The following is a 17,479-nucleotide window of genomic DNA, read 5'->3' as shown; positions in this document are numbered from 1 at the left end:
GCAAGAGCCTTTATCAAGTTCACTTTGTTTTCTGGTATTTGGTAAGGATAATTTGGATTTAGGTTACAGTGGGTCTTGATATTATACCTACCCTAGATTTAGTGGTTTTGGAGGATTTCATTACATAAGCACATGAAGTAGTGTTCCGTGATCACTAGAGATTTTGGTATACGTGTATTTTACCAGGAGAAAAACAAAGGCAAACAGATTTATTGTTCTAGCAATGAATTCCAATGAAATCTGAATGATTTTTCCCCCCAAGTTCAGTGGAACAGTTTTGTTGCCTTCAAATTTGGGGAACTCATGAATGTCCCATGAAATATTTCCTTTCCAATTTTGTCAGATCAGGTCAAAATACTATTGTTGGTACAACACAAGCCTTGACTTAGGCCTGCCTGCCTTGGGGCTTTTGTCCTGAACAGGATGCCCATGAGTTGGTATAGGTGGCATTCAGCACTCCTGTCTCCGGTCAGTATTACTGGCTCCCCTTCCGAAGGAAGCATGGTCGGGTTGGCCCTCCCTCATTCCCCGAGTCTGTGTCCAGTCGGAGGTCCATCTACCGCTTCCCGTGCTGGGTACAGAGTGTCTTTGTGTTTGCCTACAGCCAGGATGCCCGAGGGTCCCATCAGGGATACAGGGCACTAAGAGGCTGGTTCTGAGAGCACAGATTACTACCCTCCCAGCAGAACCTTAAAGGAAGCAGGAAAAGCAGTTCTCATGGGCATTTAAGTGGCACACCGTCTTGAAAAGGAGCAAAAAGTGGTGTTTGGTGTCCTCGTGGGGTCCTGCACTTCTGTTTTTAAATAGTCATTATAGATCCTTTAATACATAATATGAAAATCAATTGCACTATTTAAATTCACAAAGCACTCCCACATCCGTGATCTTGCATAAACCTCTTGGTATCCAGTAAGGGAGGTGAGACAGGTTTCACCCGTATTTTCCTCTTAAAGATGAGTCGTGGGAACAACGTGCAACGGCACCCAAGTTCATCAAGCAAGGAAGGGGCAGCGCCAGAGTCCTGGTGCTAAACTCCCGGCTTCCACTCCGGAGCAGCACCGCTCAACGCGGGTCTCCAGGAAACCCAGAGAGCCTATCTGACCTCACCTCAGCCCGGATGCAGCATGAGTTTAAAGCTCTTATTTAAGGACATTCTGACCTCTCTACTCACCTTAGCCAAAATAGCCTATCACAAATATTAACACAACATCTGACTAGTCCAGGGAGCAAAACAACGCGAGGATTTTGCAGTTCGCACTGCAAAAGAGCAAGCAAGACTTGTCAACTCACCACCGCACTCGTTTCTGGTCTTTGCAGGTGGTGATGGTGCTATGTCAATGGGCTCGGTTTCTCCCTGTTTTTAAACACAAACTCAACACGTGCACAAGAGGAAAACAGAGCAGGCTGCACGGGGTCGTGAGCCCGCATTCTCGGCCCTGCTGCAGCCCTTGGTGAGCATTTCTAGGAAAAAAAAAAAAGTGTTTCCCTTTAAGGCAGATCCCGAGCGGCGCTGCCACCAGCAGCGGGTCTGAGGGCCTTGCCCTAGACCCAGGTCACCCCGCCCCGGGTATTCCCAGCGCGGGCCCTGATAAGCCATCTGTGTAGACGTTTCCTAGAGCGGGACCGGCTGCGGAAGGCGGATGCGTCTTTGTTCTGCAGCCGCGGGAGGGAGGCGCCCCGCGGGCTGCCTGAGCCCCCGCCCTCGGGCGCCTTTGTCCGCTCCGGCGGAGGGAAGGCGCCGGTTCCGCGGCGGGCGGCTCCGGCCCGAGCTGCAGGGCCCGCTGGCAGGCGGGGGTCCCTCGCTCGCTGTGCCGCTGCGGTTTTGGCTGCGTTTGCTGATCAACAATTAAAGTTTGGTTCGGCAGAGAAAAACATGGTGACAAAGTGTGCATAGGGATGTTTTAAGTAAGGAAAACATAATGACGGCCCCAAGCTGAAAGAAAGAGCAGCCGGGTCGGAGTTGCGTGACAGGAACGCCCGCGACTGCGCGGCTCCGGAGCAGCTGCACAGCTCGCCCGAGCCGGGAGCTGTCCCGGGCCGGGGCTCATTAGGCATGCGGCGGCCGCGGGCACCGATTGGCGGGCAATGCTGTGGGCGGGGCCGTGGGCGGAACCGCGTGGGGGCGGGGTTGCACGAAGCTGGTTCTTGTAGGAAGGAGTAGAAAGAGCAGGAGGGATGAGCACCCGGAGCCACAGGGCGGCGCTGATGATTGGAGGTATCGGCAGAGGCGGGGCTCTCCTGGGCGGGGCGGTGGGCTCTCATTGGCAGTGCTGGTGGTGGGCGGGAACGGGCGGGGTGGTGAGCGCTGACTGGCGGTAGTGGCGGGGCGGGGCGGAGGAGGAGGAGGTGTGCGTGCCAGAGCGCGGAGCGGCGGGCGCTGATTGGCGGTAGTGGTGGTGGGCGTGGTGTAGGCGTGGCGCGTGGCCGGCGCTGGTACTCGCAGGGGAGGCGGAGAAGGAGGCGGAGGGAGCGCCTGGGGCCCCGGCCGCGGTGGCCGGCGCGGCCTGCCCTTTGTGCCCGCAGCCCGCGCCCCACGCCCCGCGCCCATGGCCGCCGTGCCGGGCTCCCTGGCCACGCGTGCCCGCCCGCGGACCTGAGCCCCGCGCCTGGGATGCCGGGGATGCGCGTCCCCCGGCCCTGCGGCTGCTCCGGGCTGGGCGCGGGGCGATGGACCTGAGCATGAAGAAGTTCGCCGTGCGCAGGTTCTTCTCCGTGTACCTGCGCAGGAAGTCGCGCTCCAAGAGCTCCAGCCTGAGCCGGCTCGAGGTAATGCGGCCGCCCTCGGGGCGCGCAGGTGCCGGGCACCGAGCGGGCCGTGGCCGCCCGAGCCCGCCTCGCCACCCCGGGGTGGACCCCGAGACCCGTCAGGGAGTTCAAGTTACTGGAAAGCTGGTCCGGTTCCGAAAATCGAACCAAACGGCTCCAAACGTTATCGCTGGGACTCCGTAGTAATTGGGCGGTCCGTGGGTCCTCGCGGGGGCCAACTCCACCCCCACTGCATTTCCAGCTCGTTTCTCCGCCGCTGTCTGCACGGGGTGTGGGGTGGTCCCCTGTGGGCCACAGGGTGCCCCGGGTGAGGAGGGGCTTTCTCTGCAGCTAGAGCGCCGAGTGGCGCGGAGCGCTCCGCGGGGGTCCCTCAAAGTCCCGAGTGGAGAAGCCCCCCAGCTCCGCCCTCCGAGGCGCTGATCAGGTGCTGTCTGCCGTGCCCGGCCGGCAGGTTCCACCTTATCTTGTAGCTCATTCGTGCATTTGAAGTCAGTGTAGAATTCACAGAACGGGGAAGAACGGGCAGCAGCACAATCTACTCAGGCGTCTAAAACGGCGCTCAGGAGTAAAGCGCCTGATGCAATCCTCGCAGCGCGGAGGTTGATACAGATTCGTCCTGAAAACCTAGAGTACTCCCAAAGCCCTGTCCTTTCTGCCTGTTCCGCATCTTGGCATCTTAGGGTTTCCTTTGGACGGTTCTCTCGTGGTGTTTTTTGTTTCAACCATCAAATCTTATTCTCTTAATCCCAGTGTCCAAATCACATTGTTGAATCTATAGATGACAAAACAGTGAAACGTGTTTAAGTGAAAAAGACATGGTGATGGGGAGACTGAGGCTGGGACCCAAAGATTTCGTCTGGCAGTGTCCCGTCTTTGCCTCAAGGCTGGCACCTGTGGGGTTTTGGTTGGTTTGTTTCAACTGGAACAATCTCAAATGTTTCATCTTGGTTTTCTTTGTCCCAGCTGCCGTGATATTAGACACAGACGTGGGTTCTGTAACAATTGAGAGACCTGAGGAATAGACAAAAAAGTAGAAGAGAATTACTTGTTTAAAAAGTTTCTCTTATGGCATCCCTAAATCAGAATGGGAAGTACTAGATAGGATCAGTCTGGCCGGTTCCCGAGGGTAAAACACATCTTTCAAACAAAACTGTTAATCCAGTACTGGAGGAGGGCTTGCTTTTAAGTCTAATATTGAAAGAAATTAAGCACACCTTCAGTGAGACAAATCATTTTCCTGGGACACAGGCACTTAAAAAATCTAAAGTTGACAAGATCGGAAACTCAGAACAGTATTTATTTTTATCCGGATACATGTCTTTATTTCCTGTTTCATCTCAATGCCAAATTTATTAGACAACAACTTGTCTCCTTCCATTTATTGTCTTTGCCAAGAAGAGGTACACGTGTGAGCAAACTCCAGGCATTGTTTATGAAGAGCAGCACTAGATACTGGCTGACCAGTGGGAATTCAGGAATCTGCCTGATTCTGGATACACACCTCTGGTGTTACAGGGTTCTGCAAGGAGGGCCAGGCTGCAGAAGTACCTCCAAAAAGAATACAGTGGGAAACAAGGTGGGGGTGGGAATAGGAAACGAGGTTTCTTCCATGTAGAAATAAAATTTCTAGAAGTCGTACATAAACCATCAGCGACGTAGGAGGTCAAATGGGCTGAAAATACGTGTAGTCTAACAGCAAGTAGTCAATTAGTGCTTCCTGTGTGCCAGATCCCATACTAGGTGCTGGAGGTCTCACTAAGATGGTCAATAATGGCCGGGCGCAGTGGCTCATGCCTGTAATCCCAGCCCTTTGGGAGCCTAAGGTGGGCGGATCATGAGGTCAGGAGATCGAGACCATTCTGGCCAACATGGTGAAACCCCATCTCTACTAAATATACAAAAATTAGCTGGGCATGGTGGTGCGTGCCTGTAATCCCAGCTGCTCAGGAGGCTGAGGCAGGAGAATCGCTTGAACCAGGGAGTCAGGTTGCAGTGAGCCGAGATTGCGCCACTGCACTCCAGCCTGGTGAGAGAGCGAGACTTGTCTCAAAAAAAAAAAAGGTCAATGCTAATACAATGCTCTCTTGTTTACAAATGCATTCCTCTATTATTTGATGCTTGTGAACATCGGGGTAGCATATGTTACCATCCTCATTCTATTGCTAAGGGGAAGAAACCCTGAGAGTTTGAGAGTCTTGTTAAAAGCTTTCCAAGGAATTCATTCTGCAAGTGTTTATGGAGGACCGGGTCTTGGGCTGGTCTTTTTCTGGATACTGTGTCCAAAAAGACACAAGACATAGAAGTCCTGGCCTCAGGGCACTTCCGCCCAGTGATGGGTCTCACAAGCAGCTGACTTTGTGCCCCAGTCCAGTAAGTTCCTCTTCTGCGCCCTACCCATACTTGAGAAGGCTGCCTGTTCGTCTGTGTGTTCACAGCTGGTTATAGGCCAAGAAGCACTCATCGAAAAATGTAAAACTGAGCAGGGGAGGTCTGTCAATGGATTGAGGTTGAGAAATAGGACACAAAGTACTGAACACAGATGTGTATTTCCTCTCTGTGGATGAATGAGAAAGATAACTTTTTTTATAATAGGAAACATTTTAAAATTGTTTCTGTGAAATTTATATTTTGAAATATACAAAGACTGAAAATTTTTGTTATTTGAAATTCAAAGTCTAGTGACATAAACAGGAAATTAACATAGTTACTTTAAGTTGAAAACAATATCTTCATTTAAAAGGCTTTCAGAGAGAGACTCAGTCCTAATGTTTTCATACTCGATTTTATTTATTTTCATTTTTTATTTTTTTAAATAATGAGAAATTTCTAAAGTTCCTTCTTTTTTTTCCTCTCTTTTACATTTATGCTTGGCAAAACTTCTCTGAACATACTTGATTTTAAAATAAATTTTACGTCTATAACCCAACATTTGCTAAACCCTAAGTGACAGAGAAGCCAGGTTACTTAATCATATTTGAAAACAGTTTATCAATTACAGATTAAAATGAAATTCACTGAAATATTTTTGTCCTGTGTCAGCATAGAACCAAGTGAGATGACCAAGTTGTTGACTCTGGCAACTATAATTTTGGGGGTTTCTAGAGGAAAGCTGGGTATCTTCCATAGACTTCCATGGGTGTGCCCCAGAAAGGTGTCAGGTCTCAGTGAACACAAGACCCTCGTCCCCAAGAGAGCTCTGCTTTCAGGGCATTGACAGTATTGCCTAAGAACCACGACACATTGCTGGGCAGAGTAACCTGCATCTCATTCAACAGTCCACTTCATAGATGAGGAAAGGGGACACTGGCCCATTTGCTAAGCTGGAGTTACCGTCACCCGGCTGGGATAGGATACCCTCTCAGTGTCTGGCCTATGAGTCACTGCACTTATCTACAAAATGCGTTACCCATGCCAGTTGCCTAATGAGCTAAGGTGGCTTTGAGAGCAAGGAAATGCACCACCCTCACTGTCCTAACTTAGCAGAACCATAGGTCCACTGAGCTGAAAGGAATCTTCTCCCCACTCAACCTTTCCACACGCCAGTAGAGCCTCAGAAGATGGGATGTGGAACCTCCAAAGCTTAGTTTATATTTCTTCCAAGAGGGAATGTACATTTTAAACTAATTAAAAGTGATATTATTAACTCAAGACTTCCACCAATTTGCTAAAGGTGTCAATATGCAAAGTCATTTCATTTAGGGAGCAGTTACTGGTTTGGAGTTACCAAAGCCAGAGGGTTCTCTTTGGTGACCTATTATTTGAGCTATTTCAGCTGTAACTGGCATTTCTCCTGAAAGACAGTAGGGAGTGAATGAGGAAGACAAAATGCGAGGCTTTACCTGGGATATTACTACTGATGAACTGCTGAGTGGAAGGAGAATTTCGTTTTATTTATCTATTTGCTCAGTTGTTCATACACTCAAAAGATTTTAGCACATACTGTGTGCATTGTGCTAAGCAACTGGGACATAAAAATAGGATCCCTGCCCTCAGTGAGCTTAATGTCTAACAATAGAGGCAAACAAGTCAAAAGAAGCTTGCTATTAGGGTATACGTGCTGTGAAATTATTGACAGCTTTGAATTTAAATGGTCTGATTAGATCAATTGTCAATTTATTTCTATTTCTGGTGGTCACAGATCATCAGAATTCACCTATGTCTACATATAAAGACATTTTAATTGCTCATCCCTTTTAAGGAAAACATGGTATCCTAATAAAGGAAGTGTGAAGGGACTCTTAGTAAGCATCAGGAACAATATTGGCTCCAGTCATGGATAAAAAGAAAGCTTCCTGGAAAGTTTACCACTAAGGCTTATTCTTGGGGCTTGATAGGTGAGCTCTTCTTCTAGATCTTGGGTAGTTTCCAAGAAAACCATTTCTAATTAAGATAATTTTCAGGTACTCTCAATAAATGCTCCCAAAGAAATTATGTTTATCCTAATTTTATTGGATTTTCTGATAGCCAAAAAAACCCACAATGAGTAGTCCATATTAGTGAATACTGAATTTGAATTTGTTCATCTTTTTGCTCATTTATATACTTATTTTAAAGACATTAAGCTTAACTCCTTATTTGTGGTCACAATTTCTGTGATATGCCTTATGCTTGGAATTTCATTACATACTTTCTCTCTTTACGTTCAAGAAAAATCCCCAGAATAGTGTTGTTTTTTTAAACTATGTGAAAAGACAACTAAACGTAGTGAGATTTTGCCCCTTTTGCTTTGCCCGTCCTTTTCCGTAAGCCCGTGTGCTGACTGTCTTTGGCCACACCCAGCACAGCAAAGACTGTTCAGGCTATTTTTCATGCATTCAGAAGTAGAAGAATGAAGTGGAAGCCCATTAAATAAAAAAGGAACTATGTTCACATCCTCTGACTTACCATTTACCTGGAATTTCATTCGGTTTCTCACATGTGGGGCGAATAGTTCTCAGAAGTGGCAATTTAATAGTGGGTGGGAGAAGTATGAACTCTCTGAGGCAGCTTCCAGGGCCACCGGCTGTAAAGGGGAAGGGGAGGAAAGAGGCTTTAGGGCTGTAGCTTCAGGATGAAGGCAACGTTCGGGTCGACCAGAGATGTGTGCAGCCTTGGGGACCTTCAGGAAGCTGCCAGGAGAGTGCTCCTTTGATATGGGGGACCAGGATGAGTTTACTTTGTATGACGTGGAGTTGGTAACCAGTAACTTAGCCAGAAATACTCTACCTTTTTTGCTCCAAGGATCTGTGCTTATTAAATAAGCAGAGCTGGTCTAAGACTAGCAACATTCTCTAGAATGCTCTGCTTTTATTTCTGATTACACTGAATTACGTTGTGTTGCATTTTCTCAGCGTTTTATGTTTGCTGATATATTTTCACTAGTAAAAGCTATTACACTGAATTCAAATAAGTAAAAATTATCAGCAAATAGGCTGTTAAGCTACAGTGTGATTTAATCAAGCAAATGGATCAGACACAAATATATTCCATATGAAATACTGTTAATCACATCTGACTTGCAGCTGCGTGAGAAGCCTTGCCTGCTAACTGCTTAGCTAGGGGAAAATAATGGTGCAGCTACAAGGAAGCCGGAGGCACCTGCACATCAGGGTGTGGAGGACAAATGTGCCGTAACCACACACCTAGGATTTATTACCAAGCAGGCCAGAAGCAGTGTTTCCGACCAGCCAAGATGTGTACCTGTTGTTATGCAGTCATTTGCATGCGTTCCTGGAGATCAGTTAGAGGGTGTTCCCAAGAATGCTACTGATATGAGAGCCCTACCTGATTCCATTCGGTGAATGCTCCCTAGCCAGTCTTCCTCTATGAGCCTTGGTGTGCAAACCTCCCCAGGCTGGGTGGTTTGCCCTTGCCTTGCCCCGTGGAGGTAGGATTCTGCAGGCATGGAGCAGGTGGTGTCCCTGTTTCCCTCCTGCCCCTGCTCGGTGCCAGTCTCCTGCCATGGGAAGTGCCTGACCTTGCCAGCTGCCCCTTCTCCCAGCCACCTCACACTGCCCTAGTGTTCTTGCTGTCTCCCTTGCCAAACCACTGAATCCTTCTGAGCACCTGTCTCCCCAGCTACAAAATAGGGGTAACCCTGTAATAAGGGTTATCTTCAAGTTATTAAATGCTTCATCAGTGAAATGTGCCTTGTCAGGACAGCTTGCCCTTGGCATCTGTGGTGTTGCACAAAGCTGACTTTGGTTAGACCATATCTGTAAAGGTTCTTGTACTACATCATGGGGGAAAAATGTTTTTTCTCTCCTGCCAGCCTCCTTCCTTGCCCCTTTGAATACACATCTGTTTCAAATTAGTATTATCACCATGAAACTAGCTTTTCCTAGGTTATAGCTATGTTAAGTTTATATACAATGATGGTTTAATCTTTGATGCTGTCATTTTAAACATAATTCGTGGTAATAGCCCCTGTTGGAAAACAGACTTGTTTTCCACGCTGTTTCTGGCATCAGCCCACAAGGAATGGCTGAGTGGGGACTGTTGGGAGAAGGGAGAAGGCACTGGTAGAAATTATCTAGCCTTTTAGAGAAAAGAATTGTTTCTTCTTTCAGTTATTCTGTCTTCTATATGAAATTAGCAAGATTTTTTAAAAATGAATCAAAGATTAGTAATTAGGTATTGGCCAGTGTATTTCCTCCTGTTGCCAAAGAAAAGAAAGGCTTGAATGAGATTGACAAATAAGAAAAACAGGCCTCATACCTGTGGAATGATTCGTATGCTGTGGTTTCACAATCTGAATTTTCAGATGGACATTAGCCAGAATGCAAGCCTGGGGCCTGCTGTGGAAAGCAGTCTCTGCACTCTAAGTGCACTGTAACATTCTTTGCACCAAGACATCTCGGCCACACATCCTGCCAAGGGCCTGTGGGCTTGCAGCTTTTACTCGTTAAACTGTGAGGCCAAATTTATTACAGGAGGGGTGGGGGGATTTTACTTTGAATGACTTTATTTTGGAATGGTTATGGTAGAAATGCTCGAGCGACTACTTAAGAAGCTCGCACAGGTCCCAATTTTAATGCTCTCAGCCCAGGATAATTGCAACTAGTTCTCTAGAACTAAGGTCAGATATCATATTAGCTTCCAAATAGTTTTACATCCATAATATCATGTGGACAGTCTTTCTAAGGGTGAAAAACCAAGGAAGCCTCTTGTTCTCAACTGTGGGTAAAACACAAGAGGAGCAGAGAAGATGGCTTTGAGAGGACTCTGTGTGAGAAAAGCTGGGAGCTGGACAAGGCTGGGAGGAGGCAGGAAGCCCAAGGGGCTCTGCAGGCCCTCCACGAGCCTTAAGACTCCCAGGCCACATGGCCGTCAGCTCCTGCAGGCACCTGGGACCCTGGGCTCCCTGTCACAGGGTCAAGCCCCGGAGAGACTGCTGCGTTCTACACTGTGCTTGCAAAGGTGCTACGGGAAACCCTCTTGCCTGTAACTTGCTAAAGCAACTCTGTTGATTGGTTGACTTTGAACATAGCGAAGGAAAGAAACACAGACAAAACAACTTTTAAAAGAGCATTTATTTTTAGAACACCTTTGACTTCTTGAATTCTTCTTGGTTTCTCATCACTTCAGGGACTGAACAGACAGGCTGCGGGAATCAAAGTGGTGACTGTAGCTGACTGCCTTCATTCCAGAGAACCCGAGACACAGCATGAGGTTGGGTCTGTCTCTTATTTCTAGATCTTAACAAAGAAAACGCATGGATTATAATGTGTGACTCAGTCAAGTCCTTGTAGAGTACAACCCAACAAAGAAGTGAAAAAACTTTGCTGATGGCATCGATGGGAGCCCATACGCACAGGGCTGGTGCGCGAATCTGATGGCATCCATCGGAGCCCGTACGCACAGGGCTGGTGAGCGAATCTGATGGCATCCATCGGAGCCCGTACGCACAGGGCTGGTGAGCGAATCTGATGGCATCCATCGGAGCCCGTACGCACAGGGCTGGTGAGCGAATCTGATGGCATCCATCGGAGCCCGTACGCACAGGGCTCCTGGGCGAATCTCATGGCATCGATCAGAGCCCCTACGCACAGGGCTCGTGGGCGAATCTGATGGCGTCAATCGGAGTACATATGCACAGGGCTCGTGAGCGCAGTGTGCAGTGTGTCTCTCAGGGTTGTAAGCGTCTAGACCTCTGTCCTGATGTCTTCTTGAGCGCGTCGTACTGCGGTGTCGAGGCTCATGACATCAGAACTCCAACAACTGATGTAGGGAAGGGAGCGTGACCTGCTAAAATGAGCTGGCCACAATCACTCTGTGTGCGTGAGGCAGGAGAAGAGATGTACGTCTGAGACGCTCGCCCTACCCTCCCGAAGCTTGGATGTAACGGAGGTGATGGGCATTTGCCCGAATTGCCATGGGAGTTATAGAGTGGTGCCCGTGTTTTCATTTTACTATCTCTACCTCCCACTCAGCCAGGGCCTCTCACCGCCTGTGAGCCTGATCTAGTGATGGTCAGTCTTTTCCTTGGTCTCAACCGTGCCCATGCTGACCTCCCTCCAGGTCACCTCTCTACCGCAGTGATCTTCCCTTCCCTCAACTGTCTGCTCCTCAGTCCATCCTCAGGCCCCACCCACACCCCTTCCACACCCAGGCCTCCTGCTTTGCATGGCTCTGAGCTCCTCTGGGGCTTGGACTCAGGGCTGTCTCTTAGGGAGACTCTGGCCCAGGGACACTTGGATCCAGACAGGATTCAGGAAGAGAAGTTACTGTCCGTATGTGACTGTGGGTATAGCGGAGCTCACTGCATCTGAGTCCTAGCCTAGAGGCGGTGGTTCGTGTTCAGATCACAGAAGAGAGGAGTATGCTGCACAGAAAGCACATTGAAGGTTTCTTCCCTGTGATGTGGCTTGGTCACCCATGGTGGTAACATTCTGGAGTTTCAAGGCTTGGTCACCCACAGTGGTAACATTCTGGAGTTTTAAGGCTTGGTCACCCATCGTGGTAACATTCTGGAGTTTCAAGGCTTGGTCACCCACAGTGGTAACATTCTGGAGTTTCAAGGCTTGGTCACCCACAGCGGTAACATTCTGGAGTTTTAAGAAGTGTCCTGAATCACAGGTCCCCTTGCATGGCCAGGCTCCGAGTCTGCAGAGTTTCACGTTCTCTCAGCCATCTGGGACAGAGCACACCGATTCTCCCCAATGGTGTCATCAGCCTGGACCCCATAATACTTCTTTGCTGTGTGTGAATTTACGGAAAACCTCAGGCTGATTTGTGGTCTGTGCCGCTAAAAATGCTGGTGAAGCTCGTGCAGAAGGAAGGTGCCGCAGGCTGGACTCGGCGTTTGTTCGGCAGCCACGGACAGCTGTGGCTGTTGCGGGACTGTTGCCCCCTAGCCACGCGTGGCCATTCTCCATGTAATTCGCAGCTTCTAGGTTAATATGTACAAAGTCCTTGGAGGTCATTTAGGACATTTTATCTTAGGAATTAGCCATGGACTGACTATTCACTACCTGCCTAAAAATTATCAGTAGGACTTGGGTGTAGAGGGTTAAAATGCAGACAAAAAGTGGTGCTTACCTGAGACCAATGGAGGAGGAGGTCATTAAAACCATCGCGTAAGTCAAATTACTCAGAAGCCACGAGAGAACCGCATAGCAGCATGAGGTGGTGCTGGCATTGGGTCTTTTACAGACTACTGTTTGGCCTTGAAAAATTTTCTATAGAAAAAATGTGTAATCTGGGCTCACAGTATAGCTGATATAGTGTTATCTTACGATAAAATTTTTGGGAAAAAAATCCCCGAACCACTTTGATTACTTAAAAAATTTTAAAAGCAACAAAATATCTTAAAAGATTGAGAAACTATCAACATTTTTTAAAATGCACAGATTTCCACATGTATTAATGCTGGTAATTTTTAAGAAATAGAAAAACAGGAAAAGTCAATAAGGATGTTTGTTTTAAAAGCTGTTGCTTCTAGAATAGGTTTTATTCTAGGAAGATGGCCTTCGTGACATTGCTGATAGAGATTTGTAGTGAGATTTAAAGTCTTTGACTCCTGACGCTGAGTTTCTGTGATGAATTAGTTCCCTCTGCACATTCCAGCCTGTGACTGCCTTCGGCCCACGATGAAGCGGGCGCCTGGCACCTTCTGTCAGGCAGAGCCGGGCTTCTGTCAAGGGCTCTCCTGTACCTGGACCCGTGAACCTTCTGGGCTCAGTTCTTTCTCCCACATTCATTTGTTCTCTTCCTCTTGGGTGTTAGGGGCCTTGGCGCACCTTAGATTAGGATAGTCAGGCACCTGCTGTCAGGGGCCTCGGTGGCTCTGGGCTAGGTCAGCACTGTGGCTCCTGCCAGGCATCCCCCCATGGGCACCACAGCGGGCTCACCACCTCTGTGTGAGCCCAGGTCTCTAGGGCAAAAATCCTGCCACACCCACGTGTGGCCATCAGGCCCTGCTCCCCAGCTGGCCTGACACCCACATGCAGCTCAGAGCTGTGGGCCTGGGCTCTGGTCTGGCGGAGAGAGGATGGATGGGAAGGATGGACCTGCAGCTGAGAGCCTTTGGAGGCATTTTCCGGAGTCAGGATCGGGGGTTCTGCATGTTCATCTTCCTCTCTCGAGCCTGGCTGTCCCTAGGCTGTAGATGGTGCACCATGCACCTGCTGGAGCTGTCCGCAACTGTACCGTCATGTATGTGAACACGTGTTGCTGGACAGGAGTGACTTGGTTGTCATGGCCTCAGGCAGGCGTGAGAGCTGGTGCTGGTGAGCAGGGCGGGTATCGTTAGTGGTGGTGGTGATTTCTCCTGCAGTCGGTGAGGAGAGCTGGTGCTGGTGAGCAGGGCGGGTATCGTTAGTGGTGGTGGTGATTTCTCCTGCAGTCGGTGAGGGGAGCCGTTGCCTGTGATCCATGCGTCGGGGTGGGGGCTTTGGAGGTAGCCCCCATGTTGTGAATTCTGGCTCTGCTACGTGGCACTCATAGGACTTTGGCAAGGTCACCAATGGGACCTTCTTGAGGCTCAGTTTTCTTCTCTGTAAAATTAGTATAACGTCTGCCTTACGGGGTCTCTGTAAAATTAGTATAACGTCTGCCTTATGGGGTCTGACCCGGAATAAATGAAACTCCAGAGTGCTGGGGGGCTCTCAGGTGGCACGGCAGATCAGCCGGGGTGTGGTCTGACTGCCACCTTCTCCCCACTGAGGCTGCGTCCCTGCATCCCACACACAATGGGTGGCAGGTTACCACAAGAGACACGATAGAGGCCTAGCGCAGGGACCGCTGTTACAGGGATCGGGTGTCTAAAAAGCATTGTCATTTAGGCTGAATTCCATTGAATGAGAATGACTGCATTGAGGCCTGTGTGTGCAGGGAGATGTCTCCCAAATGCAGCAGATCCATCCACTTGTTCACAAAGGGCAAACAGTGGGTGGGAGTCCTGCGCTGAGTGGGCAAGTCCTCAATGGCAGCACAGGGGACAGAACGCCCATCCGGGGTGGGGGTGTGCTCTCTGTCTCTGATGTTCAAGATGGTCCGGGACAGGATAGAGCGGGGATAAGGAGAGAGGTCCCGGAGACCGTCGGTATCTAATTCCAGCACCTGCACCCAGCCCTTGCTTTTGCTGTTTCCTGCCTGGTATGAGTGGAGCGAGCACATGGTGTGTGGGCGCCGTCGGCCTGTGCGCCGCGGGTTTGTGTTTCAAGCGGGAAAGGCCGGGCATCTCTGGGGCCCCAGGGGGTCAGCAGGTCCTTCCAATGTGACTGGGCAGCTCAGCCTGGCCTTCGTCCACTGCTTCCCTTCATTGAAAAGAAAAAGGCATCCCCTCCGATATCTTCAGTCATCTTCAGAAATGCTTTTCTTACTCCTCCCTTTATTCTACATCTTCTTCCTCTACGTTTCCTTTTTACTTTTGTGACCTATGACCAAAATACTGTGCACAGGGAGTCCACGGTGGCTGGAAGGCCAGCCTGGGAGTGTGAGACACGATGTTCTTTCTGGTGTGTGGTGCGGGAGTCTCACGGCTCAGCCCCCAGTGGAACATCTATCTATGCTTGTTTCCCGGTCAGATGAGTCAGCTGAGAGGGAATGTTAATTATTAGAACTGAACTTCTGAAAAAAGGTGCTAATGAACAATGCGGCCACATCCTGCTGGGATTTCAATGGCAGGAAATAAAGTAGGACTAGTCGGGGCCTGGGCTTCATCTGGCTGGGCCCCACATCCAGCCCTGACGCAGGTGCCCTGGTGTCCTTGATGGGTGTGGAAGGCTGGATAATGGCTCCTCGAGAAAGCCACAGCCTAAGCCTGGAACCTGGAGCTGTTCCCATATGTGGCAAAATGGGCTTTGTAGGTGCGATCAAGTTAAGGACCTGGAGATGGCATGATGTTCCTGGATAATCTGGGGGGGCGCCCTAATTGTAATCGCAAGAGTCCTCATGAGAGGAGGCAGAGGAGGTCTGACTGCAGAAGCGGGAAAGGGTGTGACAAGGGAGGCAGAAGTGACAGGGGTGGAGGAAGGGGTCAAGAGCAAGGAACGCAGGTGGCCCCCAGGGCTGGACATGGAGTCACCGGAGGGACCGGCGTTGCCAACACCAGCAAAATGGATCCCAAACTTCCGATCTCCAGAACGGGGAGGGAAAACCCTGTGTTTCAAACCACTTAATTTGTGGAATTTGTCACAGCAGCAAGACAAAGCGAATATTCTGGTCAGTTCAGCTTTGAGGAAGATAGCACGTTGTAGAAGAGGCAGCAGACAGGACGCAGGCAGGGCTGTGGCCTCAGTGTGGGAGGGACACGGGCAGGGGCCAGGGCAGGGCAGGGCAGGGCCTGGTCACAGAAGGTGAACACCTGCCCTCGGGGCCTGGGTAGGAAGCGGGCCGGGCAGCACAGCTGTGTCCCAGTGTTCTTCTGGGAATGGGGGCTCGAGGTATTATGATAGAGGGCTCGAGGTGTTCACTAGATGTCCACATGGCATTCCAGGGCCTGATGTTCAGCCTCCGACAGGCATAGGAAGCTCGGCTGCATCTATATCTGTCTACAAATCAAGTCTACGTGGAAAAATGTACTGATCTCATACATACACAAATTGTATGGCATGGCAGGGAGCCATGAGTGGCAGAGGAGGACAGTGAGAGGGAAGTCCAGGGAGACATCTCCGCAGGGCTGAATGAAAGAGATGATTGACCCCTAGAGGGTGTGGGGCAGAGTTTCTGGAGGAGATGTGGCTCAAGCCTGGTTCCTGAGCTGACTGGGCTTTGGCCTCATCCGGCACCTGCCAGAAGTCAGTGTCCCCAGAAAGACGGGGAAGATGGGGTGGGCTGTGAGAGCCCAAAGCTCTTGGGGCCTTGGGGAGGAATCTGTGTCCTGAAGGCCATGGCAAGTCTGACTGTGTCCTGAAGGCTGTGGAAAGCCCTAATGTTTCACGTAAGGGAGTGATGGGATCATATCTCGATTTAAAAGGATCCTTTGGGTGATGTGTGCAATTAGATTGAAGGGTGGCAGAGAAGAAGCTGAGCTAGCAAGCTCTCAGAGCTGCCATCTGACACCGGGGTGGACAGGCCTTGCGGATAGCCTGGACCCAGTATACATGAAAGAAAAATCAAAGATGACTCCTAGATCTTCAGCCTGAGCCACCTTTTAGAAACAGGTGTGACCATGAGGCAGGGTGAGTAGCTCAGGGTGTGGGTTAGTGAGGCAGGGCAGAGCTCTCCTCTGTACGCGATCAACCTGAGACTCCTTCAGTGACGTGCTTTGCAAATTTCAGCAGTAGACAAAATTGTTTTGAAAAAAACTCCATGTTTCTCGTTATACTGCAATCTGTTTGCTTCACTGAAGTCTTAATAACTTTCAGCAGCACTGCTCCTAGCTCTTGCACCCCAGCTGCCTGAATGGTGACGACAGGCTGCACTACAAATCAGCAGGTCTATTAAACGCAGTCCCGGAAGCATTCATGTCAAACTGCAAATGCCACTGAAAGTGAAGGATTCCAGGTAAAAGCAGGCATGTTTCAGGACTGGAAATTTTTCTGATCACTAAATCAAACCTCCCCCCTCAACTTAGAAAATTCAGACACGTGCTTTTCACTAAGGACTTGAAATACAGGGAAAGGCCCTGAAAAGTCCATCCAAATGGATAGCTCCATGTCCTCTGGGTCAGCTTTCTCTGGGAGGTCTGGGAAACACTGCTCAAGCATCTGTCTTTTAAACAATAATTAAAGGGCAGGAGGAGAGGGGAGAGAAGAGATAGGAAGAAGAAAGACAAGAGAAGGGAAAAGTGGAGAATGAGTCAAGAAACAGGTGGGATGTAGTGCGCAGCGCCAGGGGGAGGAGGACAGGTAGTCAAGGACATGGAGGGAGAGAGGCTGATGTGGAGTAAATTTGGCAGTGGCCACTTGGGAAAACAAATCCAAGTGTAAGAGGAGATGAGCTTCCCAACTGTAAAGTCCTGTTACCTTAACTCAGCATTTTTCTACCCGAGCATTGGTAGCAACAGACGCCCGGACAGAGTGATAAATGGAGCACAGCCCATGGGCTCTGCAAAGCAGTGTCTGACCTCGGTCAGATGAGCAGGATTAGTGGAGGCAGTCGGGCAGCAAGGCCCCAGCTCAGAGCTCATCATTTCTGCTTTCCTTGCCCTGGTCTGCCATGGAGGGAGAGAGGAAGAGTGCCTGGTTGCAAGCCTGTGAGGGGAGCCAGGGGTCTGCAGGAGCCGCTGTGTGTTATAGCTTTGCCAGGTGACCCAGGGGTGCATGCCATCTTTCTCCTAAGGAAAACT

The 17,479-nt window shown here is 49.6% G+C and overlaps 1 protein-coding gene across 3 annotated transcripts in view; it reads left to right on the top strand.

The window, feature by feature from the left end:
* Positions 1 to 17,479, top strand: part of RPS6KA2 (ribosomal protein S6 kinase A2) — a 443,982-nt gene that overhangs the window by 235,979 nt on the left and 190,524 nt on the right. The window contains exon 1 of one of the 3 annotated variants that reach the window (XM_002817573.6): positions 2,435 to 2,766. The exons of the other annotated variants lie outside the window; for them this stretch is intronic. Coding sequence (XP_002817619.5) covers positions 2,668 to 2,766 — 99 coding nt within the window. The 5' untranslated portion in view covers positions 2,435 to 2,667. Of the gene's footprint in view, positions 1 to 2,434; positions 2,767 to 17,479 lie in introns of those variants that run through there. 3 annotated transcript variants of the gene reach the window in all.

Source organism: Pongo abelii, chromosome 5, assembly GCF_028885655.2.
Source record: "Pongo abelii isolate AG06213 chromosome 5, NHGRI_mPonAbe1-v2.0_pri, whole genome shotgun sequence".
In the NCBI taxonomy this organism is placed as follows: domain Eukaryota; kingdom Metazoa; phylum Chordata; class Mammalia; order Primates; family Hominidae; genus Pongo; species Pongo abelii.
This window is presented reverse-complemented; position numbering and strand designations above follow the sequence as displayed.